Source organism: Puntigrus tetrazona, chromosome 6 (genome assembly GCF_018831695.1).
Source record: "Puntigrus tetrazona isolate hp1 chromosome 6, ASM1883169v1, whole genome shotgun sequence".
In the NCBI taxonomy this organism is placed as follows: Eukaryota; Metazoa; Chordata; class Actinopteri; order Cypriniformes; family Cyprinidae; genus Puntigrus; species Puntigrus tetrazona.
This window is the reverse complement of record NC_056704.1, coordinates 4,051,640-4,079,323: the sequence shown is the minus strand read 5'-3', so window position 1 is coordinate 4,079,323 and position 27,684 is coordinate 4,051,640. Positions and strand designations below refer to the sequence as shown.

The 27,684-nt window shown below is 36.8% G+C and overlaps 1 protein-coding gene and 1 long non-coding RNA gene across 4 annotated transcripts in view; one reads left to right on the top strand and one right to left on the bottom strand.

Annotated features, from left to right (window-relative positions):
* Positions 1-4,969: 4,969 nt before the first annotated feature.
* Positions 4,970-11,074, bottom strand: LOC122347502. 2 transcript variants are annotated; one of them, XR_006251229.1, is made up of 3 exons: positions 10,679-11,074; positions 6,273-8,432; positions 4,970-5,198 (listed from the first exon to the last, which is right to left on the bottom strand). It is a non-coding gene; the product is annotated as an uncharacterized LOC122347502 (long non-coding RNA). The 2 variants fall into 2 exon arrangements; XR_006251228.1 differs by lacking the exon at positions 10,679-11,074 and having other exon boundaries at positions 6,273-6,401; positions 6,571-10,440.
* Positions 11,075-11,215: 141 nt separating this feature from the next.
* Positions 11,216-27,684, top strand: part of tmeff2b (transmembrane protein with EGF-like and two follistatin-like domains 2b) — a 48,421-nt gene continuing 31,952 nt past the window's right edge. The window contains exons 1-2 of one of the 2 annotated variants that reach the window (XM_043242853.1): positions 11,216-11,768; positions 23,282-23,391. In XM_043242853.1, the coding sequence (XP_043098788.1) occupies positions 11,597-11,768; positions 23,282-23,391 (282 nt within the window). In that variant the 5' untranslated portion in view covers positions 11,216-11,596. The remainder of the gene's footprint in view (positions 11,769-23,281; positions 23,392-27,684) is intronic. The other variant, XM_043242854.1, reaches the window with a different exon arrangement.

Below are 27,684 nucleotides of genomic sequence, written 5' to 3'. Positions count from 1 at the left end.
TGTGCTTAAGATATGGTTAGGATTTAGATTTGGCTTCAGGTTTTCTCGGATGTAATTATGCATAATTTACTGTTATTATAATAGTAAGTTCATGTAATGTGTAACAAGGACGCCTTAAAATAAAGTGTTAAAAAAGTTTTCCATTTTCAGCTGAAACTATTGAAACTACTATCGTTTAAATTGTTTAAAATGAGACTAATGACTTTATTGTCGTAATATTTGTTTCATTTTTTTTTTTTTTTTTTTTTTGCCAGAAAACTCTTTTTTTTTTAGGTTTTACAAGATGGCAACTTGCAAATGCAGATTTTATTGAATCATATATTTGTAAATAATGCAGTAATTTATACTTTATTCTAGTAAAAATCATACATTTTACAATTTTACAATAAAGCTGTGTATAATGTGAAACAGTTGCACTTTTCACTGTTTATGATCAGACAGTTTATACAGTTAGCAATTGAAAAGAGTTATTTTTACATTTATTTGTCATTCAGCATAACTGAACCGTGAAACGTATTTTGCCATCATCAAGCGGAGACATCTACCTCAAACAAAAGTTAAACAGCTGGAGTCTAAGAAAGATTTATTTATACTTCCCGCATCCAGAAAACAAAGCAGATGTGACAAATGCAATAGGAAGCCTTGATGAGGTGCTCAGCAAGCAGGCATTTAATGCTTTTGTTTACTCGTTCTCTCGTCATCAAACTGGAGGCCCTGCTTGAAATACCACAATTTGGGAGATGTGAGAACTACTGCACATCAAATGCAACAGCTTCCTCTCAACCCCCCAAAGATCTAAGAATAGAGATTAGCGAACGCAGAAGACACAGAGCGGATCTTTATAAGCACTTCCTCGAGCTCCCCAGTGAACGAGACCCCCAGCGCTCTTACAGACTGGAACAAATAGGTTACTCCATAGCCCCGAGAAATCTCCCATCAGACACCTCTCCCTCGGAGCAGATCACATGATTGGCCGCATCTATCACAACGACTATGTTTGTGGGCGCAGAAATAGCAGTTTGACTTAATACAATTCAGAGCCTTCAGAAAGGGAACAGAAGACACACATGCTCACATACACACTTTGAAATTGAACAGATCCGTCTACGCCAGTGCAAAAAGCGGTCATGGGACTGATGCTCTTAAGTCAAAGCCAATAGAGAACAGCCATTACCCTGTCATTGACTAGTGAAATGTGGCATGCAGAGCAGCCATAAATTTGGACTAAACTGCATGCCCCAAGTCATCAAGACTAGTGCGATCCCTTTAACCCAAGCTGGCAGATGCTGTAATCACACTATCCGTCTAAAAACCAACTAATATCTCATAACGTGTATGTTTTTGAATGGTTCTTAGAAGCTCAGAGCTCAATGGCTTATATTTTTTTGTCTGCTGAAAAAAAAAGCTGAAAAATGACTCTTTAAGCCATGTAAGATATAGATAAGTTTGTTTTTGAACTGTAGAAATTTAGCATTACATCACTTACTCACCAGTCGGTCCTCTGCAGTGAATGGGTGCCGTAGAATGAGAGAGCTGATAAAAACATCAGAATAATCCACAAGTTACCCACAAGACTCCATGTTCATTTCCGCATTTACTAATGCATTATTAAAATCACAAGTTTAGTTAATGCGCTGTGAACTAATATGAAAAAACAGTAAACTACTGTATTTGTATTAACCGACATCTACAAAGATTAATAAAAAGTGTAATAAATGCAGTGTTCATTGTTCATTCATGTGTATTAATACATTAACTATGTTAATGTATTTTGTTAACAAATGTAACAAATTACACCTTATTGTAAAATATTTTCATTTCATTTACTTGTGAATTAATGTGATTTTTTATCAGCTGTTTGGACTTTCATTCTGACGGCACCCATTCACAGCAGAAGATCCCTTGGCGAGCAAAGCTTTTTCAAATCTATTACAAATTTCTCCAAATCTATTATAATGAAGGATAAACGAAGAAACGAACAATCTGCATGTTAGATGGTCTGAGGTCAGATTTTTTTTTTTTTATAGCATATTTTCATTTTGTGGTGAACTATAATGTAAATGCTCCTTCGTGTATAACAGATCTCCTTGGCTTGTGCACACTAATAAACACTCCTTTATCGCATAATCAGAGGGAGGTCCTGTATTTTCAAAAGCAGACATTTCTTAGTTATGAAAAAAATGACATTAAAATGCACATAAGAAATAGGAGATGCGGCATGATTGGTATTTATGATGAACATTTGAATCTGCCCTGTTTTTTTTTTTTCACTCTCAGGCACTAGTTAGTTTTCGGTTTGCTTCTAATCTCCTGCAAATTAAAGGCAGATATTCCAAAAAAAATAAGTAAAAAAAAAAATATTAATCACAAAAAACACCCATAAATATAATAACATGGCTTGTTTTGAAAATATTAAGCTTCCTCAGGAGAGGCAATTTATTTCACATGATCAGACACTCTTCTCAGGAGGCACAGATAAATGTCAAACCATCAGAAAATAAAAAGCAAGAAAATAAATAAATAATAAATAATAAATTAAACATCTGGAAGCCATGGCAACAAAGGCTAAGGCGGTTTGGGTTTCTCGACGTTTTCCTTTTTAAAAGTTTTAGTAATTGCAATTTCAATGTCTCAGCGCCGAACACAAAGGATAAAGAACTTGGTGATTTCTGTTTCTGCTACATGCAGGAGTTGTTTGTTAGCGTTTAAACGAGGCCGTGTCCAGTTTACTAATGTTTCTCGTGGGATTCAACATTGTTCCGTCATTCAAGGGTCACAATGCGCTGTTCTCTAACAGCTGAGTAGCAGAATGCACCATATCTGTAAAATAAATTTTTCTATAGTCTTTTTGCCATGTGTGCTTGAGCCCCAAGAAACTGAAACAATGCAATTACAACAAGGGTGACAGTCTGTGTCATAGTGGTAATTGCTTTTGCTTAATTATATAGTTTTAAAAGTGCTATTAACAAAAAATAATAAATTGTCTTGTTACAAAAGACGCTATGTGTGCAAGGATATGTGTTGATTTTATTAGCAGCACTCGAATAGTGATACGCTTGGTGGTTTAATAACATGAAATGCCAGCTTGACATTTATTAAAAACGATGCTATAAGGTTACAAATAAATGTACTTACCTGCAGTGTCTCTGGATAAAATGCAATAACAGTCAATAAAATGTTTTTAAAATGCTGGGAATAAATCCAGATGACGCAAAGAACAACAAAAACTCATGCACATTATTAAAAAACTTTGTATATGTGGACTTTTAAAAAAAATCTGACTGTATATGTAAAATTCTGTTGGTATGTAATTATTGATCAACGTACTTGTACTGATTATATGTTATTTAATTTACAAATATTACGCTAAATGTGAATAATATATAATACTTTCAGTTAATTCGTATAAAATCAAATGCATTTGAAGGGTCGCTCTGCTCTCTCTATCACTATATTATTTCTTTAATCTTAAGATTAGGTATTAGTATTTATTGTAACTCTCAGAGAAAAGCTTAGCTTTCTTTGTTAGTCCAAATGGGTTTTTTCTTTCATTCATTTTTGCAAACTGCACCTAAAACACTCGCGAATATTCTTTGAATAAAAACACACACATGCTCCAATCCATCCGGATATTTTCAGAAGAAGGTCTTTGTACGGACACAGCATGCGCAAAGATCTAACAGTGAAAAGCCACTTAAAAATCGAACCCCAACTTCTAGACTAACTTCTGACTCTGTACTTATACCGCAGTGATGGATATTATTTTATCTCATTCTCAATAAATACACGCTATATTTTATGAACCTCAATGAAAAATGTTTTTCATCCATAACAGAAGATAAAAGACATTACTATCTGATTCGAGACATTAATACAAAACTAAGTGACAACTCTGTCTCTCTCCTCCTCTTCCCTCACACGCTCGCTGTTACTCTATTTTTCAGACAGATGAGCCTCTCATTTATAAGCTCCAAAAAAAGCAGCTTTTGTCTATGAATGACAGAGATATTATTTTCTCTGGGCCTGCGTCCTGCGAGCTCTAATCCGCCTTTCCTACCGGAATTGATTTATTCAGATGTGTATCAAGCTGAGCCATCTTCGGACGCTTTAATATTGCTTTATGTTCCTTCCCCTCCCTCTGCATTTCTGTTGTATTTCTCTTTGTTTTATTCATAGGCAAAATCAGCAGCAGTCATAAATGCGTAGCTTATTTTTTCACCTTCCGTTGTAAGTTTTTTTTTTCTTATTGTATCTCCATTTTATGCCTGACCTGCTTTTATGCAGGAACATCAGAGATCTGGATTTGCATTCGGCTTTGACAAGTACCCGTGAAATCTACTACGGCCTTCAAAATCTTATCTTTTTAGCTGCTTCAACCCTCACACGAGGAGCTGAGGACTGCGTTGTGCGTTTGACTGCAAAAGACTTGTGAATATTATGGACATGTTTGTTGTTATCCAACAATAAATTCTTTGGGTGAACATACATGTACATAGACATGCAGTATAAAATAACATCTTCTCTAAAAAATGGTGGAACATGGTGGAAACTTTGTAAATATAAGAACGGTTAAACTATAAAATTAAAGTATAAATTATTATCCATCAGGCTTTTGAGGAATGCTTGTATGTACATCTGTCGCTCATCATAGATTTATATTCCCAGCTACAATAAAAAAGCGTCATAGATCATAAATCTAAAGGGGTCCCATGGCATGAAAAATTTGTAACATTAATATGTGTATAGTATATCTAGTCACGATGAAGATGTATACATTTAAGTTTTATCAGGCGACAAATTTTACAGCTACGTTATTATTCCTATTCCTAGTCACTAGTCCAGCGAATCACAACAATGCATATACAGTAACACATGATTATATATAAATAGTTTGCATGACAATACTTTATTAAACCTTTTCTGATAAGAAGTGTGCAAATTTAAGCATTTTTGCCGATTGTTTCTGTTCATCTTATAGTGTTTTGTTAGGCATTGACATCAGGAATATGATCATATTTCTAGACTGAGGTTGTATTACATCCAATATATAGCTGAATCTGCGTTGTTTTGAATGAGCAGCTTCAGTCTTCACTTTGTTTTGCGTCCAGCTAGCGCTGACATAATTGTGACGTCGTTACATTTGATTGGCCTGGTCGTGCGTCACTCAGAAAAAACACCCAGAGCTCTTGAAAAAGGAGCTGTAAAAACATATCGAGATGTTTTTTGTTACTTATACCACACTTTAACATGTATTTTATTTAGGTAGTCTGTAGTCTATTATTTCATATGTCAGATTTTACAGGGTCAAAATTGCCTGGAAGCAATTACCAGGGTATTTGCAGGATTTAAGAAATAATAATTTGATTAAAATAATCATATAAGCGGGACAGGGCAATGTCTATGGTAACATATCAAACTGTAAAATGACTGTAAAAAGCATGATTTACATTTCAGATACAGGTTTGCACAAAACAAATAATTTTAAAAACTTCACATTTTACTTCACTTAATTTAAGCAGCAATCGATTTTTATATTATTCTAATGTCTTTTTAATATTCTTTACATTTTGAAAATTCATTAGAATCAGATTCTTGTCAATCCACATTTACAAGTTTGTGTCTGCTGCATTAAAATATGAGACAATTTTCTTTGGTCTGAACAAAAACAGCAGAAGGGCTTCTGAAAAAGAAAATCTTCATTTTCTGCCAGCAGGTGGCATTTTATATAATATAGAAGCTTTCCCAGTAGGTTTAGGTTTGTTTATTTATTTATAAGGAAAAACACAAATTAATCAACCTTTCTTTAAATGTGTCAATGTTTAGCCAGTTGGCTAATTTTCAATATCAGTCATCTGGCGAGTTGTTTCAACACCCTTTAAAATATCAAGAACGCTAAACAAAAAACGTCATAAAAATAATACTAACGCTATGACAACAATCAACATTTTTACACAATCAGCCATCATACATGTAGCACAAATGACTCCAACATACCAGAAAATTTGTAAAATATTAATAAAGTAATCCAAAACATGCATATAGCAACCTGGACAGCAGGGAAAAGGTCAAGTTATCAGTATATTAAATAATACCAACATTACCGCAGTACAAATAGCAGTGCAACAAATACAGCTAAACCTTGAAATATACTGACATAATGTGTTGCAGAAGCTTATGGAAACATGATCAAGCAGCAAAAAATCTCAGTTGGACATTGTTGGATGTCGAAAAGCCTTTTAAAAACTTCTGATGCAATTTTAAGATTGAACTACCTTCTAATCTGGTGTCCTTTTGAAGCATCCACACTGTTTAGCAGGTGAATATGTGGGCTGCTGAAGACACTGTTGTCTGATTTGCCCTTGCCTGGATGCGTTCCTTGCTTAAATCGTTCACATTTTGTCCTGGAGAGAGAAAAGTAGGGGGATAGACAGATAAAGACAAACCCTGAGGTCTACAGGCATGATGAAGTCAAGATTTATAGTCATACAAGAGCTATATAAAACTCAATAGTCACAGTCGGGTCAAGTTGACAGATGAGAACACAGACACGCAGAATCAGGTTAGATATACCTTGAGGGAGTCATCAGATCGGTTTGTCTTTTATTGCTGTCCTGAATGCAGGCAGAGCTGGGACAAACCACAGATGCACTCTTGTGGTTTGGAGGTGCATGGCCCGTCTGTACAACTGCAATACAATCTAAAACACTATCACAAGGGTAAAGTGCATTCGAATCTTTACCACAAGGGTGCATTCAGCATATTCATATTAACCTGTCGGAAAGCTGAATGTGATTTATGATGATTCTAAGTTGTATTTATGGCATGTTTTCTATTAGAACTAATGTATCTGTATGCAGTGTAATGAATATGTCAAATTATGTTTTATACTTGCAGGGTTATGTGACCATTATATTATACAGTTTTATAGATAGCAAATCAAATTGGTTAATTTTCTTTAATCATAATTAAATAAATACAATTATTATTAAATTATTTTAATTGTTTGGTTTCAGTGGATGGTGCCGGTAACACAATTAAACAGCTTTTATTTATCTTGTATTGTAATATAATTTAAAATGCGATTTATTTTCAGGATTTTTTATTTAATAGAAATTTTAAAAAGTACAGCAATAATAAAATAAACATAAAAGCGTTTCCTGTCACTTTTAATTGATTTAATGTTTCCTTGATTAATAGAAGCCAAAGACATGTATACAGTGTCAGCAAACAAAATTGAACAACAATTTTATATACTATTTTAAAACCAATACGCAATGATGTGCTTTCAGCACTAAATGGAGGAGAAACTCAAACATTATCCACATTATCTGCGTCTGATCCGCAAAGTTTTCGTCCCTCCACCTTCTCTTTCTGCGGCAATGGACACTTAACGAAACAGTCAATAAATGCAGTCAATCCCAGTCAATGTGCGTCTGTAAACGCAACCAAGCATATTCGTTTTTTTTTATAAGTTACAGTTCAAAATGCACTGCATAACAGAAGCGACTCTGTAAATATTCCATTTATATTCACCAGATAACACTAATCTATTCGTTCGTACCGAACGCGAGCGTGCTTCCCAGAAAACCGTTTTCTTTATGCATGTTTTGCCGTTACTTTCATAGCAGCTTTACAAAAGTTTTCAATTAACCACGCGGCTCTAAATAAGCACTTCAAAGGTCAAGTTCAGCCGACCAAACTCATCCCGGTAATGAAAGCAAATATCTTTCCAGTTAAATTAAAGAGATCTAGAGGAAAGCTCAATTAAAGGAGCTCATCTGAAGAACACAATGGGAGTGCCGACCGACTGAGATGAGGACACCGGAGCTCTGTGAGCAAGGGAAAGCCTAAGACAAAGGCTCTTTAGCCACAATTAGAATATGGCCTTCTTGGAGAATTAGTGGAGGAGAATCTTTTAACGGACTACATTCTCCCATTGGCAGTCATATTAGTGCTGTAACAAAGACAGTCTTGGGAGCCCTATTTTCAGTCTGTTAATTGAATTGTGTGGGAACTGTTGGTCTTGAAATAGGCGGTTAGTAAGACAGTAACATCCATGTGAGTTGACACCGCAGGTTACCCGACAAAAGAAAAGGAAAAACACCTTCTCGCTCACAACAGGCGTCCAATCATATACAAGAGCGCATGCTTACATTCCCCCGTCTGCGCAAACACTGACACACACCATTAGCTCAAACACTCTCCCTTTCTTTGTCTTCACCTCTGAGCTGTCTAGAAGAACCACGGATTCTAGTCCTCGCTGAGATCCTTGTACAATCCCCAAAAATCCCGCTGCTATTGAGCAGAGCTTCGGGTCCGATCCCACCAGCTCAGGAGCGCATTACTGCACAGCTGGATGGAGAGCAGGGAACACCGAGTGCTCTTACGGTTCGTGCAGTGACCCGGTCTGAGCTGTGAGCCTGTCCAAACGTCTACAAAGGAAGAAGAGACAGGGAATGAGAAAGAGGATAAGTCTGAGGCTTAATGCTAATGAAGGATTAAATCCAACCGTTGACTGCTGTTAAAATAATTAGAAAAAAGTCAAATAGAACATAAAAGTGCAGCAGTAATCTGATAAAGCAATGCCAGATGTACTCTGATCTCTGTAATCAAGCTCTTTCAGCCATACCGAATATTATTTTTGTCTTTAATAATACCAGGTAATTTATATTTTAATCAATGCCACACAAATAACTTTGCTAAATATTTTTTGCACTTGGAGTAACAGATCACCAATGGTCTTCATGTTCAACTTAAGTTCACAATATTTTTTGAAAACGTGGCTGTATTTAATGCCAAAAGACCATGTCATGGCTTTATTATATAACGTATACTTTTTGAATGAAACTTATCATTACATATTTGGAAAGAAAGCATACTTGGAGTTGACTGGCAAATTTGAACAATCAATTCCTAACAGTGAATTAAAAGACTTTCAAACATTACTGTTTTCTCACTTCAATAATCAATAAATCATCGGTGTAATTTAGTGTGTGTTCAATATTCTCAGCTTACAAAAGTAGCAGTTTTGCTATTAGTTTCACTACTTTGCATATAGTAGATGTTATCATTTATTTGTTTGTTTTATTAATATCATTGTCAGTTATAATTATTTTAAGAATATAAGTTCTTTGGAATTTTTACTGTCTCTGTTTACATGCAAGAAAAGCAAAGGGGCTAAATAAAATTTTTTATTTGCTTATGCAGAGTCAGGCTGTTATGTGAAGAGGACAGTTTCAGAACCACACAGTACACAATACGGAAAAGAAGACATTTTCTTAATATTATCTGCCCCTTTGTCTGTAAAATGTACAGTGAGTGTGTATTTGATGATTGCTTTCAGTAAAAAAAAAGATCATATACCTTTTCATGGTTTGGGCTTGGTAGGTTTTCTTTACACTCACTAAGGCTGCATTTATTTGATTAGAAATACAATAAAACAGTAATTGTCATTAGAATACAAGATAACTGTTTAGTATATTTTAAAATGCAATTCACTCTTGTGCTATTTGAGACATTAAGTATAAACAAGAAATAATTTGGACACTACTGTAAAACCGTTGTTTACTGTGATAGGTAAAGTAAGTGGTCAGCAATTTGAAAAAAGTTTAAAAATCACTGGTCAAGGATACGGCTCTTTAAAATGATTGCACTAACTGTCTAAAGGTAGAGTAAAAACAAAACTGAAGGAAAGTCTAGAGAAAACAAGCGATGCAAAATCTGAGCGCTGCTGAAGTGAATCAATGGGTACCGAATTTAATTGACTTTAAAGGTTTGACGGAGTCCTGCGTCCGCATCCCGAGAACAAACACCGACTGGGTGTGACAGCAGAGGAGAGCTGTGAACAGTGTGCTTTGCTTATTTCTGTTCTCAAGCTGACGGGCAGATAATTATGAATGACATGCCGCTTCACTCAGCACTCACTCGTGAAATGAAACACTGAGAAGCATGCAAGCCCATGCGTGGCAATTAATTTAGATGTTTGACGGAACGCACAGGAGTTGGAGAAGAAAACTACCTATGCCGGGGACCGGAACCGGCTCTGGCTGCGATAATCAAGAGTTTGGTAGTGCTGAATAAGTTAGTGTATGTAAATCGTTAACCCTCTGATGCAGAACAAAATATAATAATAAAGCAAGCAAAAACAATTATGCTGCAACACATCTGAAATATTAATTTTTTAACACACACACACACATTTTGTGTTCCTGTGCTCTGGACAATGCATGACTCGTTTTCAACAATAATATCTTGCATGCAATATAAGTGACATACAGGATGATGCATGTTTTCCCAGTATGCATTGCAACTGCTGGCTTTATAATTAGTTGTGCTAGCTAAAGGAGTTATCACTATTATTATTGGCCAGCGGGATGACCCAGAACACCCTAGAAACAGCATAAATTAGTTAAAAACCTTCTGAGCAGACCTTGGAAACTGCTTAGCAACACCCTGGCAAGCACCCAGAACATTAGCATCTCCGATATTTTTTGGGCCAGCACACAACAAAATATCGTTTTTTATGACCCTGTTTATATTGTATATGCGATATTTTTGCACTACAAATGATAATATGATTTCCGTCACATGATCACACAAATTGAACAATTTTAGACAATGCTTCAAGATTAACACTAAAAATGATCCAATTAACTTATATTAAAGAAATAAAGCTTACACGAATAATCTCTTCGACCCGTTGATTGTTCCAGAATGTTTCTCTTCTGCTCTGATTCAGAATCGCGATTCACAAAATGAATCGTTCAGACCGCTTTGCGAACACGCCTAATAGGTAAACGTAAAAGAGTCGGCTCAAATGATTCACTCAAACAATTCGTTCGCGAATCGGACATCCGCGAGCAGATTACGTTTGCGTTATTCAGTCTCAAAAGTAACAAGTACGTCTGGAGAAACAAGTTAACGTATTAAGTCGAGTATAAGTCAACAGAAACATTTGTAAGCTACTCGAGTGAAGTTGAACTCTATTTTTTTGTCAAAGCTAATGACTTGAATAGCCTATAGTAAACATTGTAGGCTTTTTCTTTTACCGCCCGCGGTAAAGGAAGTCACACTTGCACTCTTGATCCCTGCTTGTGATGCTGTATTACACGGCTCGGTACCCGCTACACCCTCTACAGCCAATCCGCGCCGCCGAAGCGTGTGCCCACCTCTCACCTTCATCATCACCATCATCATCCTCATCCTCACAGTCAGAGCCAGACACCAGCCGAACAAGACACTCTCAGACAGACCTCATATAGGAAGAAAGAGAGAGACACTGAAGCCAACGCTTCAGCATTTTTCCTTTCGTAAAGGAGTGATCAACTAGTGGATCCGGACAGGTTTTCCAGGTCCACGCTTGGATGTTTATATCTTTTTAATCTCAGCTTTGAGTTTCATCACTGCAACCGGACACTTCCACTAGTCAAGACAGTCCAACCGCAGCGGTATCAGAGCACATACATACATGGGGATCATCGCAGCATTGCCCGGAAGATGTGTATCACTGCTCCGCGACTGAGATCTGTGTCGCCTGCGCTCGTCGTGGGATCGGATCCCCCGGTTCATGTCCCCGTGTCTTTCTCGGTGAACTGAGATGGCTCTTTGCGCTGTGCTGCGACAGACACGCAGACCGCGGCAGGAGAACCGGACACATGTAGTTTTAATGACAACTTACTGCTTTTTTTGTATATTGCCAGTGAAGCAACTTTGCGCGTTCCCATCATCGCTGAGCGACTGTCAAACACCCACCGGGTGGAACTGCTCCGGTAAGAGACCTCTCAGTCCGCTCTCAACTCTCTCCAGCGCCCGTGCGCATTCGCGCGCTCAGTATTCCAGCAAGTTTGCCTGTTTTGAAACGGGTTGCTAATCATTCATTGAACTGGCTCTTTATTCAGCGTAACCTAACGCACACTTATTAGACGCTGACTCCGGGGTTAATGTCTTGGTCAAGGTAGACCGTGTATTACCCAGGAAAAGTATTTTAATGAAAATCAAGATTTGTGGTAGAAATTGATTGCAATGAGGTAAATAATAATTTTTCTGTCGGGCTGTCCTTACCGGCGTTACGCAAAACAAATGTGGTCCGATTCACGAATGAATCGTTCAAAAAAAGACTCGAGGAAACAAGTGTTATCGATTTGGCTCGCCTCGAAGAAAGTCGCTGAATTCTGAATGGCAAGTGATTTCATTTAAATGTAAAAATGTAGTTAAGATTCCTGACATTTAAATAAGTGGTTACTGACTGGCTGCTACATGTCCAAGATAGGCCTACATCTACAATTTTTGTCGTAAATCTAGTGGAACTAAAAGAGTTTAGAACATATGCAAAAAAAAAAAAAAAAAAATAGAATTGACTACTGGGATTTGTACTTTTTTTAGACCATTAAAAACCTTTTTTTTTAAATCAGGCTAACACATCTCACATCTTACACTGTTGAGAAAAATAAATAGAACCTTTGAGACCCTAAAAACACCTTTGTACCCGTTTTAACCCCGCATGGTGTACACTGTATAAATAGTCTACCTTGAGGGTGCATATTATTACATTAATCTGCTAATATGAATTCTTCAAGAGCAAAGAGCGCTGTCCGGGTGACTAGCTACAGGTACGATTCTTAGTGTGGACTGTTTGTTTTAAGAGGAAGCTCAGAATGTTCGGGACACATGCATGTTTTGAGTTAATTTTTACCAAAGATTTTCAACCCCAAGGTTTTACTATTAGGCATTTGTGCATGTGAAGTCTGTGAGGGGAATCATCTGGCCCCAGACAAGTACATCTGGTGCTGCTTTACACTATATCAGCGGAGTAAATGTGGCACTGAAAGGGAGCGCTTGTCAGGGATACTTTGGGAACAAAGGGCCCCGCTGTGCAATTATGTTTCTCTTTAAATAGCCAGGGGGGCAACAGTCTACAAGAAATCTATCTGTTGCACAGACCTACAGTGGCCTATGTGAGATGATTCGGTGCTGGATCTCCTTTATAAAACAGTTTACTTTCTGTCTAAACAGGTCAGTAAGAAATATAATTAAATAAGAGGAACTGGAGTACAGCAGACCTGTAAATTTGATGTTGACATGTTCTTCTCTTCCTCGCTCTCATTCTGTGCGTGTCGGGCCGGACTCTGCCGTATCGATTCCTTCCCATCACGTAACCCCACCACGGTGCTGTCACACGTGTTGAAAGGAGAGCTTGATAAAATAAGCTGTCAGATAGACAAGGTGCCAGATGGCTGGCTTGACTATATTCCAATACAGATCTATCAGAGTCCATTACATGACAGATCTTTTTGTTGTAAGCTTCTTTTCTGTTTGGCAGACTTACACGAGTCATGCACGCTAGTTTAGGTTTAGGTCACATCGCTGGTGAACTATTGAGAGCTTAGAGGAGCGAATAATGAGATTGTTTAAAACTTACTTGGCTATCTCACAGTGGTATAATGCTAACCATTTTTTTAATTGATTTTCAGTAAAAATGGCATTTATGTCAAATAAGATCTGTCATGTAATGGTCGAGAAAGATATTAAGATAGCAGGATTGACATCGCATTGATCTATCCATATCTAGTTTGGTTTATACTAAAAGCAAGGCAAAAAAAAAAAGAAAAGAAAATTTGCCAGAGGTGGAATTAAAAGTAAGAAATAGCAGTGTATGAAAGTCAACATTGAAAATGAGGGACTGCAAATCGAATGAGCTTTTGAGATCATTCTCAAAGATAGTTGAAAGTTTTTCAGTATAACTTGCAGAGTTCACGGGGGACCAACCATATTCTAACGCATTCTAAAATGAATATTTAGAAAATGTAAAAATTGGTAATCCAATTGAAACCCAAATATTATGTATTATTTATGTATGAAGTGACCTTTGGATCTCACTTAATACAACCCACATTATCTTACAGATGTTTTGTAAGATAATGAATGTGTCCTGTTTTAAAGAGGATTGCATATTTTTATTGGAAACCAACACAAAAATATAAAAAAGAAGAAGATATTTGCAGATCTATGCAACTTCAGTGCAGGAGTAGAGCACCTGACTTTTTGGGCCTTTCATCTGCAAATTTCTCTCTCCTTCAGACTGTGAAAGACCATAGGGATTAGTTTAATCCTGCACCTCAGCGCTTTATTTCTCATTCCTTAGACACTCTGTACACTAGAGCCTATTTTGATTGTTGGCTATGTGTGTGTGAGAGAGAGAGAGGGAGAAATAGAAAGACTGCGAGAGGCAAAGGTCTTCTGGGAGAGCTTGTCTGAGCTCCTGGGCTAATGAGGAAGTTGTGGTGCCCTATTTTGGGTTTCTTGGGGTTTTCCGTTCGGCTCTCTCTGTTTTATCCCACCTTTAATGCCATTATTGAGATTTAATCCAGTAGAGCACAGGAAGGATGCCACTACTCAGTCAAGAAAAACGAGGAGGAAGAGAGTCCTCTCCTTCTATTTATCTCGGGTTTTGCCATCATTAGTTGGCTCAGAGGAGGCATGACTAATGTATGCCACCAGGAAGATGTTGCCGGGCTAATTGAATGGCTAACGCAAGAGTGTTTGTGATAAAATAATAATGCCGTTTGGCTCGTTCAGGGAGAAAGAGCGAGTTGGTATTGAATGGTCGAGTGTGAGTTGTGTACCTGGAGGTGAGCAGGAGAAATAAAGGACAGTAATCGGAGACGTCCCTCCAGAGTGCACACTCATAAAGCTGAGTGGTTAGGAAGAGCACCATGTTTAAATATGCATGACGGCAGATGTTTCTGTTTTTCATTCTGAACATTGTTATTTCCTCTGTTCTACAATTCCTACACGTTGAAAACAGCAGCGGTAACATGCTCACACACCTCAACAGCATGCAGATGTAGAATCGGGAAATCGAAATCTAAACATGTAAATAAAGACTTTTGGTTTCTTTATGTCAAATAAATGAGAAATATTTGAGATTTTGCACCGTTTCTACGTAACTAATCAAAATGATGATGCTAACCATGAGCAATCCTCTGTAAATTAGATGTTTTCAGATCAGTTTGCTACGACTTCCCTTTTAATTTGAATCTATTTGGGCCTAAAGCCACAGTTTTATGCTCTTCAGAAAATGACTAAATTTTTTATGCATATGCACTAAACCATAGGCAGTTATGCGGTGTATCCTAGGGGTGCGAAAGATTGAGAACACAGCCCACAAATTTGGATGGGGCTGGAGTGGCCAGCTGCATAGAAACAAACATTAAATTCAGTGTTTGAACAATGATCCCTGCGCACAACATGCAATGAACAAACACAGATGCATTGGTGCATTTCAAAACTAGGGACAAACTCTGAATGGAAACGATAATAAATTGAAAGTTGAAACAATCTACCGACTGTATTTTTCGGTATATTTAATGTATACACAGTAACTTACCTCAGTTTAAAATGCATAAGCATTGCACATCCATTCACAAACTTGGGCCGGATCCACAGAGGTGAAGATTCGCAGTATCACCGAGAGTATTTTTGTGTTTTGGGTGTAAAGCTTGTTGAAGCATCTCGATGAGATTTAATGCTTGGCGTAGCTTTAAAACACAGTAAACTGTCAAATCACTTACCTTGTATAGCGTTATTCTCGATGGCTCACACTTTGCATAGTAAAAAGGCTGTTTGGCGTAAGATCCTGGCAAAACGGTTAGAAAGTAAATAAATAAACCTTTAACAGATTTTGTAGTGAAAGAAAGATTTCTTTCAAGGTTTATTGCATTCATGTCTCAATGATTACGTTAACGAAACGCTGGCATTTATGAAAATCAGCTAGACTTTGTGAGGTAACAGTAACATACTGAAAATATAATGTTTAAGTACACCGTACCGAGCTTAATGAAAACGAATCATTCCATTGGTCTGACTAAAACTGTACTTTGTAACGTGTAAATCCACATACTGACATACATGCTGGCCCAAAACCGATTTCTGCAGTGACTTGCTGCCTCGCTGCCTTATGAGGCAATGACTTCAAAGGCAGCGTTTTTGCAGGAAGGAACCTTATGAAACTGATTTCGGATACGCTTCTGAGGCAGCGTAACGATGCAATGATCTACAACAAAAACTAAACAAATATTTTATTATTATTATACCGATTTCTCTCTATAAAAAACATCAAAAGTGGAAAAAGTTTGTCAGAAACGTACATTTACACACAAGTTGCCCACCCAACGCAATTTTTAGACACCATCTTTATTTTCTTTATCTCAACCGTAATGGAATGGAACGCACAGGATTGTGGGAAATCAAAGGCTTTGAAGGATACATTTATGCTGCATTCAAAATTCGATCGGAAGAATGTACCTCCGGAGACAGGAAGTAAAGCAGAATTTGAAATCAGATGTGCCTTGATGCTATCCTGCCTTGGAACTTGGAGCTTTCGGACGCAGCAAGGGTAAAATTAGCCAAACACCCATTTGAAAGGCTTGGGATGTGTAGAAGTGAGAACGATGGAGTTTTGCAGAGAGTTCTGCGACGTTCTGTTGTCGCAAAATTCAATTTGGGACTGATAATATCAGGGAGGTAAGGTTTGGATTTGGACAAGATTTGTTTAATAGTAAAAACAGAGTTTTTCTAAAGAATAAGTGAGTAAAACCAGATGAATAAAAGGGGAAATACCTTCCAGTTGAAAAACTCATCACGTCTTTAAGGTCAGCCTCTCAGGCAATGTTTTCTCTCTATTTTCAGCGTGGTAAAAAGGTTGCTCTGCTTTGGAATGTTAGGAATTCAGGTGGCTTCTTCATTCGTTAAATTAGCACATGTAGAATTTTCTGCATTCTGGGAAACAAGTCACGCTCTTGAAACGCTTCAGATATTAATTAATGTGTGTATTTTTGTCAGCATGTGCTCTCTGCCATCCGAACTCGCAATGCGACGTGATTCTTCAGATAAAATCTCGAGCGAATGTGATTTGTCTGGCTACACGAGACAGGAAACACTGTTCATTCGATCGGTACTTATGGGCAGCTGTCACATGCAAGCCATATGGTGGTGAAACCGAGCTCGACTCCCAGGGGCTTTGGGTCGATCCTCCACAGGTGTGCCAGAAGGTGCGAAGTTCAGTCCTTATTAACCTTGTGCACACCAACACAATACTCCAAGGGTACCTCCAAAAAAGTCGCAGAGAGAGCCGCGTCCTTCATTTAACATGGGTTCTGTTCTTGCTTGTCTATTTTGGAAAATGAAAGCCAAAGAGCTCAATGGTAGATTAATGATGAGAGTATAAATACTACACTAATGGCCGGGCTATTCTTACTGGACCATCTGTTATGAGAGACAGGGTAGTGCTCACTTACATGCATTTGTTACCAACATGGCTAGAATCAACAATCATCAGTGACTGACCCACAGCTCAGAAATCACTTCTAAAAATAAAGAGATCTGAAGAAAATCTGTTTACTACAGTAACTATTGTACTAGTTACGGTATTCTTTGATGGTCATTGGGTATTGGCTTGTGGATTTATCTAAACAGGAGTACGGTTTGTGTAAAATTAGCAATAGCTTTTGATGGTGTAGTTAAGCCAAAGATTAATGATGCCAATTATGTGTCAGATGTTGTAGAGAGAGATACATAAAATGCTTTGTGGTGTTCTCAAAAAAGATCAAAAAAGATTTGAGAAGTCCAGCAGAGTCTGTTGTTTCACTGGGTGATTGAGCTATGACATTTTAGCTTAATATTATGTCTAAAACACAAAACATGCATAGAAGATTACTTCAAAACATTGTTAATAAAAAAAAAACAACAAGAAAATGCACTACACATACACTTTTTCAGACAGATATACATATAACATGCATGCTAACGTGCTAATGGTTCTCTGAACAGTTAGCCTGCAAAACAAAAGCTATTGTTAAAAAAACACAAAGAATATTTAATTTCATAGACTTTACCATTGGTTATATTATATCTAACGTAACATGAAGATTATTAATTAATGCTTATAATAAAATAGTTCAGAAACTCCCTAAAGCAGTTTGGTTGGATTTCTAATCAGGCACTGATTAGGGTAACCAATAAAGGTTCTTTCAGCCAATGGAATTGCTTTGAGGTCCTTTAGAACCTGATTCAGTGGGCCGATAAATTTTTTCATGACCCCAATCCTGATTATCATGCAAATGTAAGAAATAATAAAAACATTTTATTAAGATTTTTTTTTATTTTACAGCTGCAGTTACCCAGCAGTTTCCCATCTGATGCTCTCTGAAAAGAAATAATGCATGGGATTTCACATTCATTTTCATACAGAAAATACATCTTTTTAATGCTTTCTTTACCCCGCATCTGTAAAATATTGCACATTACCCAGTATAATATAATGTTTCTGTCCATACAACAGCGGCCTGGTAGCAGTAACTCACATTAGTGTGAGCTTTAGGTAATACTGCTGCAGATGCTCAGTAGCGTTTGCACCCTGCGGGTTAACGATACTCACTCCATTTGCATATTCATTTATTCATTTAGCAGATGTTTTAGTTCAAAGAAACTTTGCCCCGAGTTCATTAGCACAACATATGCAAGCACAGATTTCTTGTGATGTGTTGTTTGTCAGCAAATGTTCAGATATCTCTAGTGTCATCTTTGGTAGACATTCGTCGTTTCCTATGCCGCTTCCTGTGTGATGTTCACTGTTGGTCAACCCACCCAAACAATGCTGCAATGCTACCTCCTTGTAGAAAAAGGAGCTTCACAGAATGCTGCTGGTTAAGTAGCACCACAGCAAAAGAAAATATTTTAAGATACGAGCTTACAGGCTGGATTAAGACAAAAAAGACCATAAAGCTACAGTGTGAAGCGAAAGTTAGTTCTTTTTAATGAGTCAATCAAAATGACTCACAAATGAGTCACACACAAACTCTAAAAGATCTCACTTACACACCGAAATAGTCGAAGCGGTTACCAAATTAAGATCTGACTCACTCGCTGAACCACAAGCCATTACTTTCAGTCATATTCGATTCGAAATAAGAGATGCAACGTACCCTAATGGACAAAGATGTTCTCCTGCTTGTGAGCATTGACCTACAAACAGTATATTGATGGCTAAAGCTTGATCTTTTTCTATTCAGCGTTGTGTAATTTCTTTGAACATTCTTCATGAAGGCTTTTATCAGCATTTAATCTTTTTATCGCGTAACCAATTTATAATTAGCCGTGTTTACAAACGTTCTCTCTCTATACATATTCTTCTTTATAAAACTAAAACACGAATAAAAAGTAAGCTTGTTTTGATCCCGCTAACGCTGTGTGATTTGCTTTTAAAATGCTTTTAAAAAGAAATGTTTAGCTTACTGATTATGCAGGATTATTCTATTGAGTAAAAGATGCATCGTATATAATACACACACATATAAATAAGAAGACTTAATAGGGTACAGACTGTATTTTCTATTCTCTTTGCCCCAGACTTACCCCTCACACAAACCTTTGTGCATTTTAAGATTTAAAAAAGAAAAATCTACACCATTCTGAATGATTTACAAGCTTGCTTCCTCATGGAGACCAAAAAAAATAAAAATTCACACAAGGTCAAAATTGTCTGGTATTACTATACTTGTAGGGATCCGTAACATAGGGAATACCAGTTCTCAAAACTACTGTGCTACATATCTCCTGTCTGCTAAATCATTACAGAATCAGTAAGAAACCGGAATCACGAAACATTATGATTTCCATACATTTCTCTGTAGTAAATGTAGTGATTGCAATCAAAGTCACAAAATCGCAGAGCTGATTTTTCATGTGAAGCACTGAATTTACTGAACGTGATGAATGGAAATGAAAGTGACCCCAGCTCTGGAATGACACAACTCCTACTCTGAAATTCTCTATTGTGTTTGCATTTGCACTAGTCTCATGTGGTGTGTGTGTGTGTGTGTGTGTGTGTGTGTGTGTAGTCTTCTTCTTCCACTCAGCCGGCTTGTCTCTGGTTCATTATCATTCCTCACAGACTTACTTATCCTGAGACTTTGGCTGCTTGTCTTGTTTCAGCACCGCTGTATCAGTCTGTGCCACCTCCCTCCCCATCTCTCCCTCTCTCTCTCTCTCACACACACACACACACACACACTCTTATACCCACTCGTTTGTCTCAGCTAAGTAGTCTGCACCATCGCTGAGGATGATGGGCTGCACAGCCAGACACAACTGATCCGGCAATATTTAAATTTTATGCATGTCTCATCTCAGTGAGAGAAGTCATACCGCCCATCTGTGCTCTGCACTCGCTCTTTTCCTTCTGTATCTTATTTTCCTTCTTTCCTCTTCTCATTAATTTGGGCACAGGTCTGTTTGTCTACATGAGTTTCGTGTATTTATCAACATCAGCATGTTTTGTTTTTTCCGGATCTCAAAATCATTCCAGTAGTCCTGCACAACCAGCCAGACAAATGTATTCTTGGTTATTATTTATTTATTTTTTTGTGCAAAGTTTTGAGCACAGCATGATTTTTTTCAGTAAATATGAGAAAAACGTATTCGTGTTGTGTACACAAAATGCTATACTAATCACACAATGTTAGTAGGATCAAAACAAACTAAAAATATTTTATATATTAACTTATCTATTTATATTTTCAGAGTTCATACTTTATTCATACGACACCAAAAGTTCAAAGAAAAATATTGCAGCTTCTTTGTATTTAAGGACTATTTAAATAGTGTTGAAATGTAACTTATGTGTAGAAGTTTCTACTTTTTCAACCCACTTTAGTAGTAGATCAAGTAAAGGGTTACTGCGTCCAAAAATTGTGCCATGAATCCCTTACCCTCATGTTTTTTTCAAATCCCTTAAAAGCTGTTTGTCTTTAGAACGCAATTTAAGATATTTTGGATTAAAACCAAGTAAATCGCACTGTCAAGGTCCAGAAAAGACATCGTCAGAATATCCCATCCGCCATCAGTGCTTGAAGAAATGATTTGGCACCGTAATGTCACCGTAGCACCATTTTTGAAAGTATCCTCTGTATTAAAACTGCATACACGCCAGATACCCTGTTTTTATTCAAATCAAAGTGTGCACAAACGTAGAAGATGTATCCGTTTGTCGCAGCTGACACAGAAGAGCATACAAAGTTTGCATGCAGGAATACTCTCCAAAATGGTGCTACGGTGACGTTACGCTGACAAATCGTTGAATAAAGTTTTCTTTCCGTATAAAAAATATCCTCATCACTTCATAACATTAGGGTTGAACCACTGATAGGAGATGGAGTGTAAAGACTATTAAATTTGGTCACATGCCTTTACGATTTCAGCTTTTATGGGTTTAAACGACATGGGGATTAATAACAATTTTTTTCATTTTTGAGTGGAGTAACCCTTTAAGAAATCCTTGTTGTTTTCTGTCAAAATAAAAGTTTGATAGTTTTACACTTGAAAATTATGAATAAATAAATATTATTGTATTATATTTTCTTAATACTCAAATAAAACAAGCAATTTTATTTATTAATAATAAATAAATATTTATTATATATAAATCTTTTCTTTTACATCAGTCTTATTTAAAATATGCCCTACTATGCAAACTATGCCCTACTTCCTTTAGAGTATACTACTTTTCAATTCATATACTGTACATGATATTACCTGAAATATACGTTTTGTAAAATGAAGCTTAAGGATTTCAAGTAAACGATCAATAGACTTAAGTGCACTTTTTTTTCACAAGGGTCAGTGTGGTTCTATGTTGTAACATTATACAGTGTGACGTGGATGCTCGACCCATCCTGTTCTTTGACTTGCAGATGGTGGAGCTTATGAAATATTCATTCTGGACCATCCTGTACGTCTTTGTGTTTACTGGGAGAAGCCTTTGAGTTCTGTTTTGGCTTAAGGCATTGTGCGTAAGACAGATATGGAGGTGAATTTATGAGAGGTTTCACACAATTAAGGGTTTCGGAACGCGTCTCATTCCTAATCATGCTAATTGTATATCTGTCTGGTTCTTGCTTTTATTGGTAGGTGTGAGAGATTTTCCTTGGAAGACGATGCGGCAATATTGTAAACAGGTTGTTTGTTGTATGTCTGCATTAACTCTCCATTTATGTTGACAGACAAGGAAAGAAACCTCAGTCCATTAAGAGACATCCTGCCCACATTCTATAAAGAGGGCTGTAAGCTTCATACCCTGGGCTGTTATGACCTCAAACCAGGGACACGGTCTATTTTATCAAAGCTGCTTTTATAACAGAATATCTGTTGTTTGTGACTGCAGTCATGATATGCTTTAGCTTGAACCAAAAGTCTTTTTGTCCCGAGGAAGTAATTCTGTGAGGTTGTTTCACACCAGTGATGTGTTTATTCAGTTTTAATGAACTACAGTGCTTCATCTGACCGCTGGTGCACTTAGGGAAAAGACTGGAGATGTTGAACTGATATGAACCAATTATAAAACATTCAGTTCCATTTTTGAGACATTACACGAAAACTTGGCCGCTAAGCAAGATCCTGTGATCCGATTTCACTGCTATGGTCAAAATTATAACCAAGCCTAAATTTTTCTGGAAAATTAGTTTAGAAAAAGAACAGATTATACATTTGAAATTAATAAAATTAATGATAATTGTTTTATAGTACAAAATGAAATGTACGCCCTATGCAGGTTACATAATGTTATTATCATATATTGTTTTATGTGTACCAAATGAACAAACACACACACACACACACACACACATATATATACACAAATATACACATAGTATGTATCCAGATATCTACACATTTTTATACATTTATTATAATATAAATATAATATATATATATATATATATATATATATATTAAGATATGTAAGAATGTGAATCTATAAATGTATATATTTTCAAAATATTTACAGGACAGTGGAGGGTGATGGGAAGGGTTTAAAACTAATTATTGAACTTTTTTTATGTGACATGGCACCTTATGAATAGAACACTCATGACATGAGATGCTTAAAAATCAATTTGATAGATTTACATCAACAATAAATAAGCAATCACATACAAAAATGCAGTTATGTATCTTGTGTGAACTCTTAGCTCTTAAAATACGCAGAGTTTTCTGAAATTAATAGAAAGTTTTCTTTGATTAATAGAAAATTCTAAAGAAGATATTTATTTGAGTTAGATATATATATATATATATATATATATATATATATATATATATATATATATGTCATTTTTATCATTATTTCAATATTAATTAAACAGAAACTGTTCTTGACCTCAGATTTACTGCTTAGAATGTACCGAGAAAGTATCTGTTTGTAATATTTGTGTTTGTTTCACGACAGGGTTTGAGGAGCAGGACACTGATCTTTTTCTGTGCGACACAAACACGTGCAAGTTTGACGGCGAGTGCCTGCGAATCGGGGACACGGTGACATGCATCTGTGATTTTAAGGTAGGATCCAGCGCTCCACGCGCATTTGCAAGCTTCATTAGCGCCACGTGTTGAATGTGTGACCTTGTAAAAAGCATCACCGCACGCGGAGTAAACAAACCGTCACAAATTAAAATGCACCTCCACATGCCTTCTCACAGAAAACGCACACACATTCTCCCGCTCGGTCAGAGTGCTCTCCTTCGCTCAGACATCGTGCATCTGCGTCTTGTTGCAGGCCAAGCTGCATCACTCAGGTAAATAGCATTATCTGTCTGCTCGCGCAACGCACGGGGGGGGGGGATTTCCTTTGATGCATCTGCTCGATCGGCCAGCCTCGCTCGGCACAAAGATGCCTTGTGCACTTAAGAAGGGTCACGCTGCTTTCATTTCTGCCCTTAATACAATTGAGCGGCACTAACGCTAGTCTGGGGCCATGTGAGTGCCTCTAGCTGTGGCGGGGAGGGTTATCGGTTAAGTATCATGCGCAGCGAGAGAGACGGTACCCGGGCGTGTGTGGGGATGCCCTACTCCTGTGGTTGGACGTTGCTGCCCAGAGCCCTGCCCTGCCTCCAGACTCTCAAACAGAGAGTGGAACGGGAGGAGTGTGTGCGAGAGAGAGATGAATGGATGTGATTCGCACAAGTTCACTTACTGACACGCTATTGATCCAACCCTCATATTCTGAGAGAGAAAGAGAAGGACAGAAATGGAAGGCGGTCGGTCTCTTTCCGAACCGCTAGGAACACCAAATGGAATTGCAATCTGTTTGTTTGAGTGACCCGACTGGGCAAAGCATTAAAAAAACACATGCACATTTATCTAGTATGGGTTTGGGAGCGGGACAGTGGAGGGTTTAAAACAAATTATTGAACAGTTTTTTTTGTGCGACACGGGACCTTATGAACAAAATGCTCATGGCGTGAGATGCTTAAAAATGCTTTCAAACTATCTGACATGTGTAGGTTTGGATTTACCATTATTAAGCAATCACAAAAATGCAGTTGCGTATCAAAAACATACTGCATTTTTGAAACCAAGGCTGCTTTTTTTTTGTTAAATGCAATTTATTTACATTATACTACATTTTCAGCACAGTTTTCAGTGTCACACAGATTCTATCATGCTGAGTCGGTGCCAAAGAACCATTTCTTATTATTATAAATGGTGAAATAGTGTACTGCTCAATTTTGTGGAAACCATAGGTAACCATGCACCATTTATTTAAAACACAAAAATGTCTTTGAAGTAACATTTGGTTTGTTTAACGCGTCCTTGCTAAATAAAAGTATTGATCTATTTCAATGTAAGTAAGTCACCTACCATGTGAATTTGAAATACCTACCTATTTCCTTGACTGTCGGTGCATTTCCGTCTGCATGAAAGTCAAGCAAAATGCTTTTTCTCTCTTTAATTTATCCTTTCACTCCAGCCATCTGTCTTGCAGTGTGTGATCAAATAGCTACGTGCAAGCGCCAAAGCACTATATAATATCTGGTCTGGTCTGGCTTGGCTGTCTGTCATGTTCCAATTTAGAAATGAAACACACTAGAAAACATACACTGACACACTTTAAATTACACATCTGTACATGAAACTGTCATAGAATGATGGACCTCAGGAGCCAGTACAAGAATAGAATTCATGCAGAAAAAGTCAAATCAACAGTGGCTGGAATAAAAATGTACTGGTTCAACAGTACATTGAATGATGTCCAGTTTTCCCATTAAATGCATTGTTGTTGAAGAACAAGTGTTTTTCTTTTTTGAAATGGGATATTCAAAAATAAAAATGTAATAGAAAAATGTACTGCAAAAATATATCATTTCCACAACTTCATCATCACTTGGTTCCTAATTTCTGATCCCGGAGAGACTTTTTTCCTGCAAAGATAGTTCCATATTATTGATAAACATATAAACTAATCTAAAGATTTTAGGTTTGCTTAAAAAGACAGGTGTGTTGAAGCACAATCAGTACTTAACTCTACGGGAAAAGTGGCTCTTTAGAACCAGAAATGAAATGGATTGAGATTAATTTTCCAAGACTTGAAATAACTTGTCATCCCGCTGCCTGCATTTTTTTAGTTTAGTCAACTAAAATATTTTAGTTGTCAGCTAAATTAATATTAAGTAGTTAAACATTTTAAGTTGACTCAACTAAAAAAAATTAGGCAGCCGGGTAACAAGTTATTTCAAACTGAAACTTTTTTTTTTACATTGCATGGAAAGGTAATGTGATTTGTGTTTACTATAATAACACAGTTAAGCATTTCAAGCATTTCAAATGCAAAAAGGATATTTACATGAAAATCTTAAAAAAGCAAAAAAAATAAGGAAATAGGAAAATAGGAATACAAATGTAAAGTTGTGATGGAAAGCCTAAAATAAAATATTATAAATATTATAAATAAAATTGTGAGTGTAAATAATATAAAGGGAATGGGGAAAATGCCATACAATTATAAAGAATGTATTAAATAGAACATTTTACTATTGCATTTTAGAAATGCAGGAACATTTATTTTGTGTGTGTTTGTGTGTACAGTGATGCTGAGACACACTGACCCTTCCATCACCTGCTTGTATACACGATCACTCGGGACCTGACAGTCACAGTACAAACACACACACACGAATGGCTGGAAATTTTTGGTGTTTGATATTCCCTTCCCCTCTCCTCTCTCTGTACTTCAAGCATACACTAATACACACTCACACACACAACACAACAGACGGAGGCCATCACCTTGGCAGTGTCCTAATGAAGTGATATGAAGGACTGAGTGCTTTAGCTCAATAATGCTAGCGATAGCTTCCATTAGGAGCCACTAACACAGTAACATAACCTCCACACACACACACACACACACAGCAACATGCTAACCGATAATGCCCAGCCCTTTTGCTTCCTCTCTCGCTTTCTTCTATTTTCCATCACCCCTTTTTAGCTGTGTCTAGAAGTTCTGATTCTCTTCTGATTCTTTCTTCCAACACGTCTCGGTATATAGTCAGTTAATGGGTTTGTTTTGGCAAGTACCTGTATTCCAAACTTTATAAGGACCAAATGTTCCCAACAAGGATAGGAATACCAGGAAATTCTGACCTTGTGGGGTCATTTTTGGTTCCACTGAGAACAACATCTTATAAATCATACAGAAAGATCTGTTTTGTTTCCTGAATTTAAGAATACAGAAACTTTTGTGTGAGGGATAGGTTTAAGGGCAGGGGTTAGAACAGTTTGTGCAGTGCATAAAATCCATTACGTTTATATGGAATGTACCCATAAAACACAGAAACCCAGTGTGTGTGTGTGTGTTTGTGTGTGTGTGTGTGTGTGCCGTACATCTCTAGTGTATGAGACTTACAGTACATCAGAATCCGCTTTCATATAAGTACCATTTTAATGGTTCAGGACATGTTTTGTGCTCTTTTATTTAGGAGATATAGTGACCCCTTTAGGTAATCAAAGAAACTGCACTTTATTTAACAATATTTAAGTTCTCAACAGATGCCCTAAGATGAAACAGATGAGTGAACACTAGACACATTTTTTTCTGACAAAACACTGTGATCAGACACTAAAATCTGTTCATATGTGCAACAATTGCAGCTTTTTTTTTGTACCAAAAAATAAACCCTAACCCATGTCGTTCCAAACTTTACATTGTAGTCATACCAGCATATATTTTTTCTATTTCTTTAACCCATTAAATGGACAATGTGCAGGTGTCCAAATGTAAATATATCATCTGTTTCAGTTCAGTCTTTTGCTTTTACGCGTTACAAAATGTTAAACTGTTTTGATTTTATCATTCATTAGTTATTAATAATCTAATAATCGGTTTTACATTTGTAAAATTGAATCTAATGAGTTGGATCTAATTTGATTAAAAAAAAATCTAAGTTAAAGTCCCTTTTATTTTAAAATGATTTGAAGACACTACATTTAAATACACAAATAGCTTTTTTAGTTGAATTTCCATTAGAGTATTTAATAAGAAATAATAATTTAATAACATTTCAGAGTATATTAAATAACGTTAGCAGACAATTTAACATTTGATTTGAATAAATATGACATGTTCTAAATGTTCATATTCATGTTCATTAATGTAGCTAACAAATGCTAACAAATGAAACCTTATTTTAAAGTGCTACTGCTTTGCCCACAGCTCTGCTGCTGTTAGTAATTACTGTAGTTTTGGATCTGTATGAAACATATAACAATGAGGCTGGCTGGTAAAGGATGCCTGGTTGTGGCTGCGCTGCGGGTGCGAGGACACATGAGAGATGCAGTTCTGCAGAGCAGGAA